The 20774-nt window shown below is 42.1% G+C and overlaps 1 protein-coding gene across 1 annotated transcript in view; it reads left to right on the forward strand.

The window, feature by feature from the left end:
• The window catches only part of gpc3 (glypican 3), a 129195-nt gene that overhangs the window by 66725 nt on the left and 41696 nt on the right, over positions 1-20774 (forward strand). Inside the window, exon 3 of the mRNA XM_063487933.1 lies at positions 7928-8613. Coding sequence (XP_063344003.1) covers positions 7928-8613 — 686 coding nt within the window. The remainder of the gene's footprint in view (positions 1-7927; positions 8614-20774) is intronic.

The following is a 20774-nucleotide window of genomic DNA, read 5'->3' on the forward strand; positions in this document are numbered from 1 at the left end:
GTCCGCTTCTCCTTTTATGTGTCATAAGCCCGACTTCAAAAAAAAGAAAAAGGGGATCACGAATCTCATCTTTTATTACTGCGAGCGCATCGTGAAATGGCAACGCAAATATTCCCTCTATAACATTTGTTTCTGTTTGAAAGTGAGCTGTTCAGCATTAAGCCGATGCATGGGCGTAATGCGGCGCAAGCATGAAAACTAGCATGAGGGTGAATGAGTAGGAGTGCATTCATCACGAACCACAGGATCTACTTAGAGATGCATATTGGATTAATAGAGCTCGGATGCTTAATTTGGAGTGGAGTGCTCGTGCTGCGTTAGTCGTGACCTCTCTCATCTTCGCTCAGATGTGGACGGACGGGCTGCGGGCTTTTTATCCGCGGCCTTGAACGGCAGCCCCAGAGAGCAATAACGCCTATGGGTGTGTGCGTGTGTTGGGTTGTGTATGTGTGTCCTGTCTCTGCGTCTCGGTCTGTGCGCTGGAAATGAATCCATTATTGGAATAGCCTTTCACTCAAGTATCACTTTTCTGAGTGGTAGGATTCCTCGGGGTCTGATGTGTATTTTGTCTGCGAGGCGAGCGTTTGATTGGGGTGTCAGGTCTCTCTCACCCGTGGCTGAGTTTTGGCGAGAGGTGTGCGACGTGTCTCACAGCTCTGGCACTGCTTGACTCCAGATGCCTTTGAATGGAGCTTCAAAGCTCGCCTCGCTGAATGTTTCTCTCCACACGTTCTGGCACCATTCACTGAACCCCCTCCTCCTCCTCCTCTACCTCCCCTCCAGCTCTCGGTTGTGTTTTTCCACTTCACTTTTGCCCTCGCGTCCTTCCCACCTCGCCGTGTCCTCTATTCTGCTGCACACCGTGTCCTCTGACAGCGCCTGTTTGCCGGTTAGAGATACAGCACGGCTCAACTTTGACCTCGGCATTGGAGCCCAGTGCCAGAGATCAATGGAGTCAATGGTGACAAGCAGAAATATGGAAGCACGGGAGGAAAGAAAAACTGGCTGCTGGCGTATCTGTATCACCCAGGAACAGCAATTTTTATCTCTGTGTGTCTAATGCTTCCTGTTTTAGATTTTGATGGTATAAGAAGAAGTAATCGTGGATGTGGTTTATTGCTCTTGGATATGTTTTCCAGTCAATGAGATGATGTGTTTCTTATACTTGAATAGTTCTAATGATATTTGGCTGAGCTGTCAAAAGGGAGGCAGGCACAAAGCACACACAGATGCTACTTTTATTGCAGATTTTTTTATGGCATTGGCTCCACTTCTGAAGGTGAAAAACAGTCTATGCCCCACGACCCACGTTTAAAAAAAACAACCCACGATGAATGGAGAAAACAAAAACGTTCCAAATTGAATTCGAATCACATTTCACGTTTTAACCGTTGTCGTCTGCACCCATCAGCCGCGGCTTTATTCCCCAGCAGTGGCACCTGTTGGGGAATAAAGCCAACAGGTATGATAAACTGAGTGGGAATATACACTCATCTTATTCCTTCACAACTGCTTTAATTCTTTTTGTAGCTGTCACAGTAAGTGAATAGTTTTCCATTAATTATCCCAGAGCCGCTTTAGATATTTGTCCTTTTTTGCAATAAAGTTGATATTCTTAGCAAATTAACCAGAGCTTAAATGGAACTTGGTAAGTGTGGAAAAATCTTTTGCATTAAAAATTATTAAAATATTTTGTGCTCTGAGCTCCAGTGAATCAGTTTTCTTTGTTGTTGTGCTGTTTGATGAGCAGACCTCTGCTGCTCTTTGTGAATTCAGGCAATTGCATTTTACAATGTATTAAAAAACTGTGGCTGCCATATATCACCATGGCTGCTTTCCAACTCTCAGCCAACCAGGTGAAAATAAAGTCTGATACTTGCCAGCTTATTTTCAAACCAGTGACTTCTACGCCTGACCTAGCTTGGTGGTTCTCAAACTGTGAGACCTGTTTAATAGAGGACAGAGTCTTTGCAGGTGGGCGTGGAGAAAAATACTGAATGTACACTAAGTAAGCAAACATGGCTGGTAATTATTAACAGAAATTTGGGGATGTAGAGTCTATGCATATCATATATGTACATAAACATCAAGCTTTACATTTCTTCATGCTTGTGAATGTTTTCATCCTTCATTGTGCTCATCATCTGAACTCTATTAGCGTAGCTTGGCATGCTTCACAGTTTAAAGTGATTATTATTTATCTTATACTGAGCCACTGTGAAGCCCCTGCAGTTCCTCTGTCAGAAACAAGCCAGTATGGCTCTCCTGCCTTTTAGCCATCTTCTTTCTGATTGTCAGCCCCTCGCAAATACACATGCTGCTATAAACTGAATGCTATAAACAGTCTGCATCCTGCGCTGTGATGTGGATACATCAATGGAAAGTACAGTATGTAAGGCCAAAACAGAGTTGGCCCTGCTGTATGGTGGAAAACTTCATTTCATCTATTCATACAATGTCACCTTCAGCTTTTCAAACCAGCCACCCTGTGAGAGGCACATGGACCTGTTTTCTCTAGTGGCTCATACCCAGTGTTACATTGCAGCAGAAGGACGGCACACAAAGATGAGCTATGCAGTGTGCCCCAACTGTGACAGCAGCAGCAGAAGCTTGAAAGTCAATATTTGGTATGACCACCTTTATTCTTCAACACAGCCTGAGCTCTCTTAGCTTTCTTTCGCCCTGTCTGAGTTTTCGTGTATTTTGTATTTTGCTTGAGTTCAGCAGTAAAGCTGCTGTTTTCTTCAAATCCTGTTCTGTGTCCTAACCTGCCTGGCCCACAGCACCACATGTGTAATTTTAATTTTGAAATAGTCATCAGTATGAATGGAGGAAGTCAGGAGAGAGATCTGTAAAACACAGCAGAGGCTCTGTCATGGTTTGGGCTGCACTTCCGCACTGATCTTGTCAAAATTGATAGAATTATGAACACAGAAAAGTAACGCCAGATTTTGATCGACCATGTAATAAAATCAGGAAAGCATCAGATTGGCAACGGCTTCTTTTTTCGGCATGGTAATGATCCCAAACGCACTGACAATGCAATAAGAGTAATCCTGGAACGCTATCAGTCAGTCAAAAAGGAGCCAACATCCAAAGAAAAACTTGGAAAGAGCTTCAGAAAGCCTGCAGAACTATTGCTGGCTGAAGCTCGGGCTCCTCAAATAAATAACAAAAAAGAAATGAGAGATGAAAAATTTTGCCAATTTTTTTTTTACTGAAATAGAAATATTTGAGAACTATTTTTTAATTAATGCATCAAATTGTGAAAAATATCTTTTAACTGTCTCAGAACTTTAGAAGTAAAGTTCTGTTTGTGTGTTTTTATCCAGAGCAGCTTGGGACTGTTACCTAGATTTTAACCTTCAATTAATGTAGAACAGATAACGAGTCTTGTTGGACTTGAAGATTATCCTGAAACAATACACCACATTTTCATAAAAATATACACAGAAGTAAAAGTGCTGTATATTTTTTTCAGTGGATCCGAGTGGACTGTATGAGTTTTTGGAGAAACCCCCCCCCCCCCCCCCCCCCCCCCAAAACAACCCTCTCGAGTTGTTTTCTTATTAGAAGCAGACTACGAGTAATAAAAGCAGTGTATGAATTTTGTTTATTTTACTGCCTAGCTGGGAGGAAACATTAGCTAGACGCTCACAGGGCAGCAGATAAATGAACACAAAGAAAAATCTGTTAGCGTGTGTGTGTGTATGAGTGTCCTTACACCTGACTTACACCTCGCCATCCCACCATGGTCCGCCAAATGTTCGCCCTCGCTGTCACCACCTGGCTGCTGCTGAGTGCTCTGATTGCATTGTGCGCGGCTGCGTGTGGGCGTGTGTGCGTTTGTGTGTTCGACGAGGTGCTCCCTAACAGATGGAGTAACCTAATACACCTCTCATTTCTACCCCGCTGTCCATTGGCCCTCATGGTCTGCTGGTGATGTTATCTAGGCCTTACCAGCATCCTGCCTGCTTTGTTCCTGGAATCAGCCGGCCCCGCCCCGCTCTGCCTCACTGCCGCCGTCCCGTAAAGCCCCGAGCACCCGGATGCAAACATACAACAATCCCGCAAGGGGGGAAAAAAGGCTGTCAGGTGGAGCGGGTCTCAGGTTACCTGAGTGCAGAGTGCTCTGAGTGAAACGTGCCTGGAAAATGCAGCGTACTGTTTACAGTCAGTGAACAGATGCTGCTTTGTTGTAGCTCATAAAATCACGACTGAACGTCGACGCTGCTGGGAGGTGTCTGTTAGAGTCAGCCTGCGCACGTGCTTGGTGCACCCACAGACACATGATAAGACATTTGGATCATCACCGGCCCCCTTTAGAAGCCCAATCACCTTACATCAAAAGTGACACCGTGGCACCCCCGCCAGTCCTCTGTCTGCGTCCTGGACAGGTACTGCTTTGTTAACGGGACCAGGTGGCAGCGACTCCTCCATCCGTCTCCATGGCAGCTAGAGGTGAAACTCCATCAGCCAAATGGATTAGTCTCATTGGCTGGGTAATTTATTGATGTTTTCCTCTCAGGGGATAATGGGTGTATGGGCCGCTGATTGATGAGGCAGCACGGTGCATGTCTTTGCCTTCGCAGCGTGTCAACCACAGGCAACGGTCAGCCAAGCCTGGTGCATTATGAGCCGCAGATTTATGTACTTATACGTAACGTGGAGACTGATGGGCTCCTGAACATCAAATATGCTTATTTGACAGGCCCTTCATAGATTATGGGAGCGCCTGTTTTATGTCAGAGCTGCAGTCACTTAAAGGCTTTAGATGTCAGAAAGAATTTACCTCACTGTGCCACAGATTTGTCAGACTTATTTTACTAATAACATGAAATGTGTGATACTTGATCGCTGCTTAATTTGGGATTAATGGCTTGAAATACTCAGAAACCAGATATTATGACAAATTCGCATAGTAGAGGATTACTGGACCGCATTTAGTCAATCCGACATGAGCATTTCAATGCCCGAGAAAGATGAGATGCCCAGATGCTTTGGAGTAAACAGGTGGTCTGTCAGTAAAAGGCCTTCAGTCTCAGGAGAAACGGCTTTCCAGCAACCAGCAGCCTTCTGCCCCCATCCCTGACGCTCACAAAATGAATGTTACTGCTAATTTTAAGCGTGACCTAATGTGCTTCTCTGGGCTCCTGCTCTTGTAATGCGTGCTCTTGACCTCGTACGCTTGTATCCAGCGTGTCACAGGTCCCCGACATACGGCCCCATTCCCCTCCATTAAAGGATACCCGATCCCGTCCAGGCTTTCACCGCTGAAAGAACGTGAGGAGCATTTGCAGGAAATGGACTCGCAATGGTTCATACTATGACCCCGGCTACTCAGAGCCATTGAATTGCATTTATGAAGAGCCCTCTAGTCTTTCTCTTTACCATCGCAAAGTGGCTCTCCTCTTTACGGCGTGAGAGATGCTACAGATAGCGGCTGAATTGCAGGGTTTGATGTGGGTGGATTTTTTTTAGAAACCGCTTTGTGAGCTGGATACATTTTCTCACTGCCTCCACTTTTCAATCAATAACCAAATATCTGCTTGTTGAAAACTTTCCGTGCTCATCTGCGAGTTCTGTGTGTGACCGCGTGTGTGTGTGTGTGTGTGTGTGTGTGTGGGTGTGTGGGTGTGTGGGTATGTTTTCCCTCCTTTCAGTCTGTCTCCTTGTCTCAGCTGGCAATCTGCACATCTGCCTCCTCACTGATCACAGAGGGAAGTGCTTCACAGACACAGCAGGACAGCCGTAGAGTGAAAAACCAAACAGATGTGCGCTGCTCCTGAACATCCTCCAATGCTTTTCTTAACCTTTAGGCAGCCAGCGACTGTTCTGCTGAGCGAGCAGGCTGCTTACATACACATTAGAACCTAAAGCTGCAGTTTACTCCAGCCTATGATAAAGTTTGCTTAAACAGTCTCAGTATTCTATTAAACAGCGGCCACCATAACTAAAGCTGGCTAATTACAGGGTAGTTACTTCACAGGATTCTCTTTAGTCAGTTAAGGCAGCATATTTCAACACTTTCAGCATTTTAAAGTTGAAAACCAACTTTTAAACTCAGGCTTACAACCTTGAAACATGGCAGTGAAGCTATGCAACATCAAAAAATGTTCTAATATTTTCTGTTATTTCCAAAGCTGAGCTTAATTTTCCCCGTACAAAGGCAAGTACCTTGTGCCGCAATGAGCACTATAAACCAGGACCAGAAAGATTCAAATGATTCAGCAGCAATTCAACAACACAAAAAGGTGGATTTAGTGTCAAATTGTTCATTATAATATGCTCCGATCTGCCTGCTAGTGTGCAGTTTGCAGTTTGGTTGCCATAAAAGGGCAAATAAGTGTGCTGCAGACATTCGCTCGTGCTAGCAAGTAAACCACCATCTGGGTGTGCTATATTTGTTTATCCTTTGGTCTGAGACTTTGACAGAAAATCAATTTCTTCTTGTTTTTTTTTCTTCAAAATAAGTTTCTGTAAATTAATAAATTGGAATCGCTGAGCCTCAATATGAGTTGAAACATTTTCAGCTCATATCAGTGTGTCTTCACCTCACTTCACACCATAAATAGCAAAACTGGATCACTTTGGGCCTGCTTGCATTTATGCATTAGCTGCTGTGTTTTGAGTCCTGCTAAACATGGGGAGAAGAAATTGCACTCGTTTCTAAGGTTTTACATGTCAGATGATAATAAAAATCTTAAAACGAGGTAAATATAACCTCAGATGAACAAAAACACTGTGAATGTTTAATTTGAGGAACGAATGTGTTTATTCCTCTGTGAGAGTTTCAGCCAGAATTCATTTCAATCATAGTGAAACATCTCATATATATGTATTTATATCATCATGTGGATTTCTTTACGCATACACAGAAAGTCACATTATATGTCCTAAAAACAGAGGTGTCAAATTGTTTCTCAACGCCAGAGCTCCACATAGGCTTCACTGACCTCAGAGAGGCATGAAGAAAAACAAATTAAACTATCCAAGCAGGGAAAAACGAATAACAAAGATGAAATGGCTATTTGTTGTAGCACATAAACCAATAACTTCCTCTAATGTTCCCTAAACCACTGTTTTTCCTTTGCTCCTCACAAAGCATTTGCGGCAGTCACTCCCAACAAAGTGATGTAGTGGACTAGCCGTGGTATAAATGGGATTTCGGGATCTCACGCTATTCTCCCGTCCAAAGCTTCATTTCACTGAGTCCCGGCTCCCCTGCTAAGTTCAGTAATGGAGCTTTAAATCCCCTCTGTTGTCGGGTCCTCACTCATTTTGCAACTGGGTCGATGATGGAGCTCCCGCTTCTTGTGCCACCTTGTTGATAAGACTTCACTTTGTGCCTTGAAACGCCACTGATTATTTTCTCTTCTCACAGTGGCCCCTGCTCCACTCCCTCCTGCAGGTTTTGAATGCTTTTCTCCTCACAGACATCCTTACGGCCATGCCTCTCACACTTGACTAATATATTGACGTTATTGGTGTCTTTTTACGATTCTGTGAGCTTTTTACAGACCGTTGCTTTGTACTGTGGAAAGGTCAAAGCCAGAATCTCACTGTTTATCTATTGGAGAAGCTCATTTTGAAGCCGTCACCCGTTACTGTAATAACACGCATGTGTTCGTGCTTTTCCTCAGAGTGTGTGTGAGCACATTAGAGGAAAACAACAAATGGAGAAAAAGTGGGAAAGAGGGAACGCGAGGCTGCGCGTGGGAAGTTTTCCCTGGCTTTGATCGTTAAGGATAGGATCTTTGTTTGGGGGAAAGCTTCTGTTTGAGTGTTTCATGTTTTTGAGTTAAGCTGATGCCTGTTTGCAGATAACTTTGAGGTAGTTGTAGTGATTATTAAGGCGTCACTGAATGAAATTTTTGAGCTTTCAGAAGATGGCCTGACTGTCACCCTGTCTCACTCTTTCTTGCAGAGGCCTTTGACCTGGTGCTGCGCCACGGACGTAACTCCACCCTGACTATGCTGAAGTCAGAGTTCCCGACTCTCGCGAGCGGTGCCCAGAGCTCTGTGGGGCAGCTGTTCCTGGACATGTCGCTTTACATCCTTGGCTCGGACTCCACAGTTGACCACATGGTAGCGGTGCTCTACGGCCGCCTCTTTCCGCTCACGTACCGCCGCCTGCTGGGAGGCAGTGGCACCTCAGTGTCCGAGGAGTGTGTGAGAGGAGCTTGGAAGGACTCCGGAGCGTTTGGCCCTTATCCTAAACTGATGATGACTCGACTCTCTCGCTCCCTCCTGGCCACACGAGTCTTCCTGCAGGCGCTGAACCTGGGCATCGAGGTCATCAACACCACAGACCATCTGCGGCCCGGCCGAGAGTGCAGCCGGTCCCTGCTGAGGCTGTGGTACTGCCCGCACTGCCAGGGCGTGCTGGGGCCGCCGGCCTGCAGAGGCTTCTGTCAAGCAGTGATGCACAACTGCCTGGGGGGAGCTGCAGAAGTGCAGCCTCATTGGAGGAGCTATATAGATGGACTGGGGAAGTTGGCCGGTGCCATGAGGGGAGAGCAGGATATGGAGGCTGTTGTTCTTAGACTGCCCACAATGATTAAACTGGCTCTCAAACACGCCGTGAATACGCGCAGCCACCTGAACACCCTGGTGAGTGCCGTACACTAACACACGTACACACTGTAAGATGTGCTTTTAAACTGAAGATGGATAAATCCACAGCGATGTCACAACTTGGACCGGCTTTATGGTCACTGATCATCTTGGAGTATTGAAGACAAATGTGATTTGATTTTGGTATTTATCATCCCTCTGCAAATGCAATGTTACTGTCTCCGTCTGCATTTGTTTGTATTCCCAATAAAACTTTCTTCGAGTCATCACTAAATATGGAATATGCTGCAGGCCTGGTAAAAACCACCCACAGGGCCTTTTATTTATTTATTTTTTTGCTTGTTGGTTTAGTTTTCCAGCCCCGCATGCTGCTGCCTATTTAAATGTTAAAGGTCTGCAGTATTGGGGCTCTGTTGTTGAAGTTACAACCTGCTAGAAGTCTGGTCTTTCAGTCTGAAACCCTACCAGAAAGGTCCCAGCAGCTTACAATACTTGCTGCTTTGAACACTACGAGATGAGATGTTGCTAATCAAGGCAGCAATCATCTCATTTTGATCTCAGCAGGTTGGAAGAGAACACAGCTACAAATATCATTCACCTCAGTTGTGGCCATGAGACGAAAACACTTGACAAACTTGTTTATCTGGATTTTCAGTTTCGAGATGATTTGAATAAATTTCTCTGAATGTTGTTTATTTGCTTGTTTTTTGGCCTATAGCGCATAATCACTGCAGTCTTTCTCTCACTGAGCCGACCCACTTTCCTTCTGCGCACATTAAAAGACTGCAAATGATTCATTTATATTATTCTATAGTGTTTTAATTTTACCTGAACTCTTGGTATACCTATGGCAGTAATGTAAGAGTCTACATATTTTTTCACCTTTGATTTCACTAAATCTCTAATCGTGCGAGCAGAGATTTGGTGACACCTCCCGCTGTAGTATCACACTGATAGTATGTATGCTTGTAACCACATTAGACCCGCTGAGTCACATCCTTATTCAGCGTTCAGTGCTGAAGAAGACAGGCTGAGACGTTTCCCTCTGCCTCAGACAGCAGGCTGCAACACATTACTTCTCCACATCCAAAGCAAAAATGCACTTTGGGTGGAACTGCATTAAAAGGAGAAGCAACAAGCAGGCAAGAGAGGGATGAAGACTAGCACGTATCAGACAGATGCTCCCAGCACGTCTCTCTGAAACTTGTCTCTCACTTCTCAGCAGCGGTGACCCGTTATGTGTGGCGTTAACTGCAATAAAACCGTCAAGTTGGTTCTTAGCCCACATGCGAAGTCAGACAGAACTGCTTATGAAATATGAAAGGCCCTTTCTGCTGGGGTTACAGAGCTGGATGTGCTTTTTCTCCTGGATATCTGCTGAACTTTTCACTCTCACACCCTGAATCCCCACAGTGACCAGGTTTTCACTCGGAACCCATCATTTATTAACGCACAGGTTGACCTCACTTACTCTGCAGTGTGAGGGTGTGGCTGCATCTATGAATCACTGACTTGTGGGGGAAAGCTCACTTTCTTCTCTGTGTGTGTGTTTGAGATGGAGTTTTAAAAAAAAATCTCGTCTGTGGTACTTAAGACTCCAATTCAAATCATCACATGACGTTACATTGTGTTTATGAGTCTGTGTCCTGTATATGAGGCAGAACGAGGCTGCTGTGACAGTGTATTCACTGACTCAATGAAAAAGTGTGTGTGTGTGTGTGAGAGTGAGAGACAGAGGATGTGAACGTCATCTCGCTCCTTTCTTAGTGTCACAAAAGGGACAGAGGTATTGTCTCTCTCAGGGCTAATTTTGTCACACTAAAGAGCCTCACCCAGAGTTAAACACCTGAAAGAAGGACCACTACAGTGGTGTCAGGGTTTTTTCACCTGTATAGATGACCTGCTGAGCTTAAAATTAACTGACTTTAAGCATAGCATGGTTGTTGGTGCCAGAAACTGCTGATCCACTGGGTTTTTTCTTGCACTACCATCTCCAGGGCTTACAGAGAATGATCTGAAACAGAGAAAACATTCGCTGAGCGGCAGATCTCTGGGTGAAAGTTTTTCATGCAGAAGTCAAAGGAGAATGGCCAGATTGCTTCAAGCTGAGAGGAAGGCAACAGTAACTGAGTTACAACCTTGTTTGTAGGCTCTTCTACATACTACCAATGTGTGCAGAACAGCATCTCTGAACACACAAAACACTGAACCTTGAATGAGAAGAAGACCAAACTGGGTGTCAACTAAGAACAGGAAACTGAGGCTACAATTCACACAGGCTCATTAAAATTGGCAATAAAAGTCTGATAAAATGTCTGATGAGTCTCGATTTCTGTTGCTACATCTGGATGGTAGGGTCAGACTTTGGCATGAAACATGAAAGCATGGATCTATCCTGCCTTGTATCAGCGGTTTAGCCTTCTGCTGGTGGTTTAATAGCGCAGGCAATATTTTCTTGGCACACTTCGGCTGCCTTAGTATCAGTTAAGCACCATTAAAATACCACATTCTTCCTTATTATTGTTGCTGACCTTGTCCATCCTTTTATGACCTCAGTGTACCCATCTTTTGATGGGCTTATGCACCATATCACAGAACTCAAATAATCCCAAACTGGTTTCTTGAACATGGAAATGAGCCCTATGGTGAAAAAGCTCCCTCCCAACAAACAGCTTTATAGTTTATCCTGTTTGGTAACATGTAGAACATCAGCTATAAGAAGAATGATAAGAGAAAAAGTGAGAAGCAGTAAAAAAGTTGCATTTTTTTTAAATGAGAAGATGAAACAGAATTGCAGGCAGGTGACTGATGACTGTTTTGTGGTCATTACACTAACCTTTTTATTGTCACCCCACAAAACAAAAACAAATACATGCACTAGTTTTTTAATTACAAATTTTGCCACAAGATTACATGATGATGAGGTGAGAGCAATTTAAAAGGTTGAAAGTAAAGCGTGGACATAAACGGCAACATGATTGTTTAGATGGATTTTCAGATATGATGTACCTTTGAAGCCCAGTTTTCACTATAAATGAAACAGATGGAAAATTTTTAATTTTCAGAGCTGTCAAAAATGTAACCTGAATTAAAGGGTGACTTGTTGGGGATAGATTGATTGTCCACCACAGCCAATCAAAATCATTTGCAGGGATACCAAACAGGAAGTGAGTTCATATCACAGTAATGCTTTGATCTGTGGTTCATGGATTTGGGCGCTTCATTTACAGAGGAAATATTTACGTTATGTGGCGATTATTTGGCAGTGCAGTAATCATTTTGCCTAAAATAGCGCAGATGAATCCTCAGACCAATTCTCACCAAAGTTATCAGATTGATTTTAGATGTTTATACAGCATGTGTCTGTTACAGCCAGTTGAAATCAACACCAGATGGCCTAACAGGAAGTTTTTTATCTGCTGGCACCAAACTTGGAGCATGGACTCTGCACTCTTACTGGGGTTCTTCCAAACATTTCATCATCTTATCATGGTGGGGGGTTATGACAGCTTACAGCCATGTTTTTAACATGATCAAATAGAACTCGCTGCAGCTGCGTTATCAAATAACTTTGATTTCTAATCTTTTAAAAAAATCAGAGCCGTGGTGATTTTTTCACCTAAGAGGAACCCTTAAGTAATATTCTCGTGATACAGTATTTTGTACAACAGCCTAATGGATCTACCGTGCCTTGTTTTGGGTTTTCATGTGATTCTACATGTGGTGCAGTTGTCGTAGCGATCTCTCACTAACCTTCCCGCCAGTCAGAGTGCAGACCCCTGTTACTAAGGGCGACAGACGGATCGACCCTATCTGAGTAAGAGAGTCCTCAAGGTGCGAGAGAGACATCTCTTCTCCGCTCTGCGGGCTTGAAACATGTAACTCTGCTGGCGAGATGACCACTCATCGTCCGCCAGCCCACTCCTTGGCATGTTAACATTCATTTCCTCCAACTCCAGCGTGAATCAGCCAATGTTCAGAGAGACGGAGAGGGCAGCCAAGAGCCCTGCAGCTCCAATCTATTCCCCTGTCAACTTCCCACCCTTCTCCTGGAGTTTGATGTCATCCACCTCCGTCTCTACATCTCATCCTCAACATCCCTCCCTCCCTGCCTCTCTCTTTTTCATCCCCCCCCCCCAATTTATTTCTTTTCCTCTCTTTTTTTTACACACTGCTGTGAAAGAAGATGCATGATTTATGAAGCTCTATTTTTACCAGTTACCGAGGAGAAAGAAAGGAGAGAAAGAGGGGACAAAGAGAGGGAGAGGCGAAAGAATAGAGCGGGAGGGGGGAAGTGTGTGAAGAGCAAGCCCAAGGGGAAGGAGGACAGGAGAGTGTGGAGGAGACATCCATCACCCCTCGACCCCTCGGCTGAAAATGAAGACGGGAAGTAGGTTGAGACAGAAATATGATGGATCTGACCAAGATTAGAGGAGATATACTGCGGAGTACATGACTTATGTGTAGTTATACACTCAATGCAGCTGGGTGCTTAGTTTTAAGTCTAATATCAAATACCTCTTTGTGTGCCTGTTACAGTTTTTGTCAATAACACACTCTTTTCATCAGCTGTCTTTATTTGGTGGCTTTCCCATTGTGCTCACACATATCAGAGGCAGATAAAATCACATCCAAACTGTTGCTTCAGTGTGAAAACAAGAAAACTAATTAAATCTTCGCTGCATTTTTATTGCCTATTAATCTGTTCGAACAAGTGCGAAACTACTGCAGAGAAACGGGAAGCGCAGCCAGCTCTGAAACTGTTAATACCATCAGAGCCAGCATCCAGCCAATCAGATTTCCAAACGCTCCAACATATGTCTTATTTGTCAGCTATTTATTAGTTATTTATCTAGTCATGTTTAAATATTTAATCGATGCATAATTAATAGAAGTCATGTTTAACTGTTCAATGCAAATTATAGAAGATGATTTGGGATGTTTAAGGGACACAGAGGGATCGTTCTGTAGCTTAACACTGTAAATTATGATAGATTTGTATCACTCACCAGCCCCTTCTGTAGATACATCTTACTAATACCAGGGTTGCTTTAAATCTTCACACCACAGGTGGTGGATTTTGGTCCATACTGACATGACAGCATCACACCGTTTCTGCAGATTTGTCAGCTGCACGTTCACGATGCAAATCTCCCGTTCCACCACATCCCAAAGGTGCTCTGTTGGCTTGAGATCTGTGACTGTGGAGGCCATCTGAGTACAGTGAAGTCACCGTAATGCTGAAGAAACCAGGTTGATATGATTTGAGTTTTGTGATATGCTGTGAAATCCTGCTGGGAGCAGCCATCAGGAGATACTATGCATAACGACAAGACCAGCAACAATACTCTAGTAGGCTGTGGCATTTAAAAGATGGTCAGCTGGTACTACGGGACTTAAAGTCTGCCATGAAAATGTGGCCCACACCATTATACCTCTACCAACCTGAACATTAACACAAGGTAGGATGGATCCATGCTTTCATGCTGTTTCTGCCAACATCTGACCATACCAGTCAGATGCTGCAGCGTCTTCCCAGTCTTCTGTTGTTTGGTGAGCCTGTGTGAGCTATACTCTTAGTTTCCTGTTCTTAGCTGAAACGATTGGCATCTGCTGTGGTCCTCTGCAGCTGAAGCCCATCTGCTTCAAAGTTTGTTGTTCAGAAGCTCTTCTGCATACAGCAGGGTATGCAGAAGAGCATACAAGCCTACCAGCTCAAAGCAGTCTAGCTATTCTCCTCTGAGCTCTGGCATCAACAAGACATTTTCAGCCAGAAACTGCAGCTCACTGGAAATTTTGTTTTTCAGACCATTGTCTGTAAACGCTTCTGATGCTAAGTTTGAACTTCAACAGGTCATCTTAAATCCACTGATGTGCTCTCATGTGATTGGCTGATTAGATCTTTGTATTAATAAGCAGTCAAACAGGCGTACCTAATAAAGAGGCTAGAGAGTGTGTATCTGGAAGCCCAGCAGTTGAACTAAAATTCTTCTTGTGCTACTGGACAGCCATGTTGGAACATGTCTGAGCTATTTTGAGCTGTTTTAACTACTAGTTGAATTAAATTAATTGTGTGCAGAGTACCAGACAAACATTAAAATGTTCCACTGACTTTCATTAAAACAACATTGTTTTTTCCACACAAGTTAAACTTGTAGATTGGATCAGACTGAATCCGTGGGTGGAACCTCTGGTAGGAAAGCCTGTGTGTGTTCTTGCTTATTGCAATGCCCTGAGCAGTGCTCAGATTATGCAGAAGTGCCTACAGACACTACGTTTAGGGTTAAAACATCAAATCTCATATTCTGTTTGGAGGCTCATCTGTTGTCATTGATTGGCTGTAACAGATAAATGGCTTTGAAAATCTAAAATCCGTCTGATAGTTTTTGTGAGACTTAAAGATCAGTTGTTAAAAAATTGTGGCCTTTTTGATTTAAAGGGGAGGTCACATCAATCAGTTTGACAGGACAAGTTGAGACGATTTTACCAGATACAAGAATTACTTCCAGCTAATTAAAACCTTTCCAGTTATTGCAGCACCCTCCAAGTAGTGACGTTTTTTGTTTTTTTGATCTAGCAATACAAAGTTTGCTTTTGCTAAACTGCAGAACGGCTTTGATTGTGACCTCATTTCATGTCTGCCACTTTTTCCTGTGATTGTGATTGGCTGTGTGTGGCTCAAAAATCTATTTGATAACTTTAATGAGACATTTATGAGGCTTGCTCTGAAGATCTCTGTGCTGGTTTTTCTAAAGATTGGGAAGAAAAATTATGATTTTTTTTTTCTTTTTTCATGAGATAAAATGTGATGGAAATTCTTTGAACTCTGCTTGATCCAAGGAGTCCAACAGTACCTCGTTTTTGAAAACTAGGCACATGGTTCAATAGTTTAACTCCAACCGAATGGTGACGCCGGGGTGCTTGATGTGCATACATGAAAAGAATTAAGAGACTGTCCACAGTTAATACTCTGTATTTTCAAAACTCTTTATTATATGATTCTGGGTGATGCCTAGAGAGGCTGGATTTCAGAGAAAGAAAAAGGAGGAAGAAGATAAAGATGAATAAGAAATGACAGAAACAGCGGCGGGTCCTGTGCAGGCTTTTGTTTGTTTAGCTGAGCTTTAATAACAAATGACTAATGCTGTAATTTAAAAATTAATCAAAACCAACTCGGCTTTTAAGTTTGATTCCCTTTCTGGTCATCACTTGTATGGTGTATAATTATTTATAATATGGATACAAATTTCAATTTGAACAACATCCTTCTCACTAAAGAGCCATTTATCAAATGCTTTCCCCATGCAGGCAATTAGCTCCTCGTTGCAGGGGGCATCTATCACATTTCTTGGACTTGTTTTCCATCTTACTTGAATAAAACATCAGGATTTACACCCCCCCACACCCACACACCACCACCCCCCTTGATCTGCATTGGGACAGTGTTGATAAAATCAAAAATACATCATGCTTTAATAGCTTTTCACAGTCTCTGAATGCTTCAGGAATAGTAGCACAGTGAGTGAGGAGTGTGAAATCCATTTTTCCAAAGAGTGTCTCCATACGCGTGATTCACAAACAACGAGTTTCATTTTAAATTAAACTGTCAGCTGTACATTATCTGTTTTAGACATTAACATCCTCCTTTCAGCTCAGCGTTTAGTCACTTGTGTGTTTTTAGCACTGATAGTTTCGCTACGGGATTTCTGTGTTCACTGGTCCATGTGCGCTTTACATTACTGCTCACATTTCCCACACTTTACCTCTGGCTCAGCAAGTCCCAACCAGGGGGTACATGTACCCCTGGGGTACCTCTGGAACTGCCAGAGGGTAGACTGTGGAGTAGCTCAGCTAATTTGAAAAAAAGTTTAAAAAAAAATGCAACACAGACAGTATATGTGGGCAATTTCACCAATAGGTCAGCATGCTGGAACTTTTAAAATGATGCTTCACCTTTGAAAGACATCTGTAGATATTGATACGGCACACATTACAGTGAGAGCGAGAAACAGGAGTCAGGAGTAGGAGTGATGCTAAGATAGCACGAGTGTAGATGTCACAGGGCGTGCGGGAGATTTATGAGCTCAGTTAGCTTTAGAGCATCTCCTCTGGTATAATGGCTGATAACCATTAAGGAGAAAAAAAAAAGAGGTTTGATATTAGGATGGTTTCTCTTCTCAGAAATCTCAAAATGGATCATGTTTTAAGTGGTTAAGGTTTTGCTGTGCTAGCTAATCAAGCTAATAAGTCAGCCTCAGGCATACAGCGGAGCTTTATGTAATTCCTAACATTGATCACTACAACAGAGAAACACGGACCTGTGACATGTTTTTGAAAATTCTCAAAGTTCTGAATGTGATCATAACATTTTCTGGAAACACACGTGAGCTACTGAAATCCTCCTGAGGTCACAACAGTGACCTAATATCAGACAGAAATGAGAAAATCTGACAATAATAAAGAATAATTAATAATAATAGAAAAGTGATGGTTTTTTTATACATTTCCACTATAAAATAATGTCAAAAGTTCACCATAAATTAATAAAAGTTCATCAAAATGCAAGAAATTAAGTAGAGCCCGACCAATATATCAGTCTAATATTAGACATTTGCTGATATGTCAGTATCGTACGGTGGCCCTGAGAGGCCAAACGGACTGCAACTTAAGAAAACACCAGCAATAAGAAAAACGCTGCAAAAGCACACAAAGCACAACGGAAATAGGAAAAAACAGATTTCCAAAAGCACAAGGGAAGTGTTTCTGGGGAGACAATAACCCGACGGACCAGTTGCAGGAACCAAAGCCTGCTAGGTAAGTGTGTTTTCATCTCATGATTCATATAATACTGATGACAGATTTAGACTAATAGTTAGGCTAACACACTTACCTCTCATCTTTTCTTTCCTCACAAAACCGATAGATCCTCCACTTCTTTTAAGTGTCTCCCAGCGCAATTCTTAGCATATTTTGGGTCCTGCAACTGGTCCGTCGGGTTATTGTCTCCCCAGAAACACTTCCCTTGTGCTTTTGGAAATCTGTTTTTTCCTATTTCTGTTTTCTTTTTTCCTGTTTCCATTTTTGTTTTTCCTATTTCCGTTGTGTTTTGTGTGCTTTTGCAGCGTTTTTCTTATGCGTGGTGTTTTCTTAAGTTGCAGTCCATTTGTCCTCTCAGGGCCACCATAGTATCGGCATTTATAATGACCGATAAGCAAAAACCCTAAAAAGTAAAAGTAAGACAGGAGAAATACTCTTCAACCATGTATTAGTGACAATAAAACAAAATTAATTTTAAAATTAATTGTTGTATTATTCTAGTAAATAACTACATATAAAGAATGTTAGGGGAAATCTGCTCATATTTCACATGTCTACAAGAAAGAATATCAGAAAATCATTATTGATCTGAAAAAATCCGATGTCAGTTGAGCTCTAAAGTGAAGTATCTAACTGCCATTTAATATGTCGAATGAAACCTACACTCACATAAAACTACGCAACGTTAGCTCAAGAGAGAGGGAGAAAATGACTTGCGTGTGTCTCCAAACACCAGCTGACAGGACAGGTTAAACGATGCCCCTCTCTAACAGTTAATGCGAGCACAGGACCAACATGGGCATGCTCATGCTGTGAAGGATTTGCTTGCTCACGTCTGTTGTAATTGTAACTTGAACATGTTTGACAAAAATACAAGTTTTTTTTTCTGTGCTGGAAAAAAACCAGATCAGTTAAAGCACGATCTCAGGTGTGACTGCGGTGTAAAGAGGAAAAGCTTCGTTCCTGACAAATCTGATAAAAAGCCTCAGTACATGTTTTTCCTAAATAAAATGCAAGCATAACAATACATTTCCCCCCCCCCCCCCGAAGCCATTAGGTTGCTTCTGTCACACTCATTTCAAACACAGAGCCTGATAAACATCAGTGTTACCGTGTGAGCAATTGCTCCACTGTAAAGCTCTACCTTCATAAAATCCAAGCCTCTGACCAGATATATGCAGATAAGAACCAATCTGAGCTGACGGGCTGCTTTCATTCTCAGAAAAATAGAAACAGGCACCAAATAAGTTCTCAATCATTGAATTTTGTTAACGTTATGGTTGTGATATGGTCTGGGAACATGCGGGTAATAATCACAAACTAAAAGACACCTAACCCTACAACCTATGTAGCCATGAATTTATTAAGAGAGACCTCACAGTTATAAAAGATACGTCAATAGGTTTCTCAAGTGCCATGAAAAATGAGTTATCTTATGTGAAGTCTGCTGTCTGTGTATAAACCAAGGTTGGGGCCAGTGAAAGAAACACTAACGTACATGTGTAGTGAGCTGCACTCATGGTTCAGGAGCCACAATTAATATTGTAACACCTGAACTCCACAAGTTGAAATAGTTTGCTAAGAGAAAAGGATTTGAAATGCGCTCTAATAGTAACCACAGCTACGGTTAATCACACCCACTTTAAATCACAGGGACTTGAGATCTTTGGCTGTGGTTGTGAGTCAGCCAGCAAAGACTGACGCAAGCAAAACTTTTGAATCAAACCCAAGTCCGACAATATTTTTCAGTCTGAAAGACTCGATGACAATTCCTCATTTCCAATCCAGACGGCACAATATCCATATTTTCACTTCCCTGTGTGAATTTAAAAGGGCCCCAGCTAAAAGACGCTGATGAAAAGGTCCTGCTTGATCTACATCAGAATGGGTTCATTTTTTCATCAGATTATAGCTTAACCCACCAGACTAGCCTTTGGATGAACGACTTTTTATGTGTAATCTACTTCAACAGTTTCAAGTGTTTGTTTTTATTGAGACCTTCTTATTTTATCAAATGCTCTTACTTTTAGTGTGATCCAGTGTTGGAGTGACACATCAGCATAATGCTAATTCATTTGGCAGTAACTAATAATATAACTATTTCAAATTTTGCTTCATCATGTGGGGCTTTACCTTACATTGTACCGCACTTTTTAAAGCTTGCTGTTGTGGACTAGCACCACACGAATTTCACTTCACAGCTTCAGAAGGATCGACTGAGCACACATCAGTCACGGCTGGTTAATGACCCAGAAAATCACTGCACTCATACTGTAGTGTGACTGCTTGAGCAAGTTAAGTTAATATATATATGTTGGAACATGGATTGAATAACTCATCATGGAATAACACAATGTCCAAACAGAGATCATTAAAACATGTGCTATTTTTGGCGTCAGTCTGCTGAGGATTAAGTGACATTACGGAGTTCATTATACAAAAACTAAACTAAAAACTAAAACTTCATGTGAAAAAACATTTTATTCAGCTAAAAATAATAATAAAAATCGATGAAATAAGATAAAAATACAGAGGAAATAGTTTTCTTGTTAATCTGGAAACATTTGTTATGATAACTCAGATGATAACGATGATGACGTGTTCACTGAGCACGCATGATTTCCTCTGTGTTGAACAAAAGGAGATTCATTTGAAACCAGATATTTTCATGTAAAGACATAAATTAAATTGACAGCAAAGCATGTTTAGCACTGTTGGCTCACAGTGAGAGGTTCCTAGGGTTAAAAGAAAGTTAATGTTATTTGTCTAAAAAAGTTTACTTCCTTAAATTAAAAACAAAAAACTGCTCCTTTCAGCTCCTTTCCAGATGCCCTACCTGACACAATTCCGAAGGAATTTGTGTTTCCTCCTTGCATCAAACCAGGAATCTTTCACTTAGGTTGGATAAAAGTGTAAACCACTATTGTAACAGTATGGAGTGACGAAGAGGACCCAAAATGCAGACACAAAGGAACATGGAAGAAAACTTGAATATTAACAGAAAGCGAGCCGTTTATCAAGGCTGGGAAAAGATTACAAAACAAAAGGCAGAGGTGAAGCTAAACAATAACCTAAACTGGGGAAACTGAAGATAAACATAAAAAAACCAAAACATGAAACTTGGTGTGGATACAAAGATACATGGAACATGGACAAGAGGAAGCAAAACTAGACACACTGCACATAGGACAAGGACTTTCACAATAAAACAGGAAACAGAATGGAATGAATTATTAAAAATGAAAATTTGCATATCAATTAAAACAGCCCATGCAAGTGTAACATAAAAAAATCAATGTGACTCCCTAATAATGAATAAAATGTACAAGTTGAACAAACAAAAACAAAGGACATAAAATCTATCATCAAATTTATGAGAA

Source organism: Pelmatolapia mariae, linkage group LG2 (assembly GCF_036321145.2).
Source record: "Pelmatolapia mariae isolate MD_Pm_ZW linkage group LG2, Pm_UMD_F_2, whole genome shotgun sequence".
Taxonomy (NCBI): Eukaryota; Metazoa; Chordata; class Actinopteri; order Cichliformes; family Cichlidae; genus Pelmatolapia; species Pelmatolapia mariae.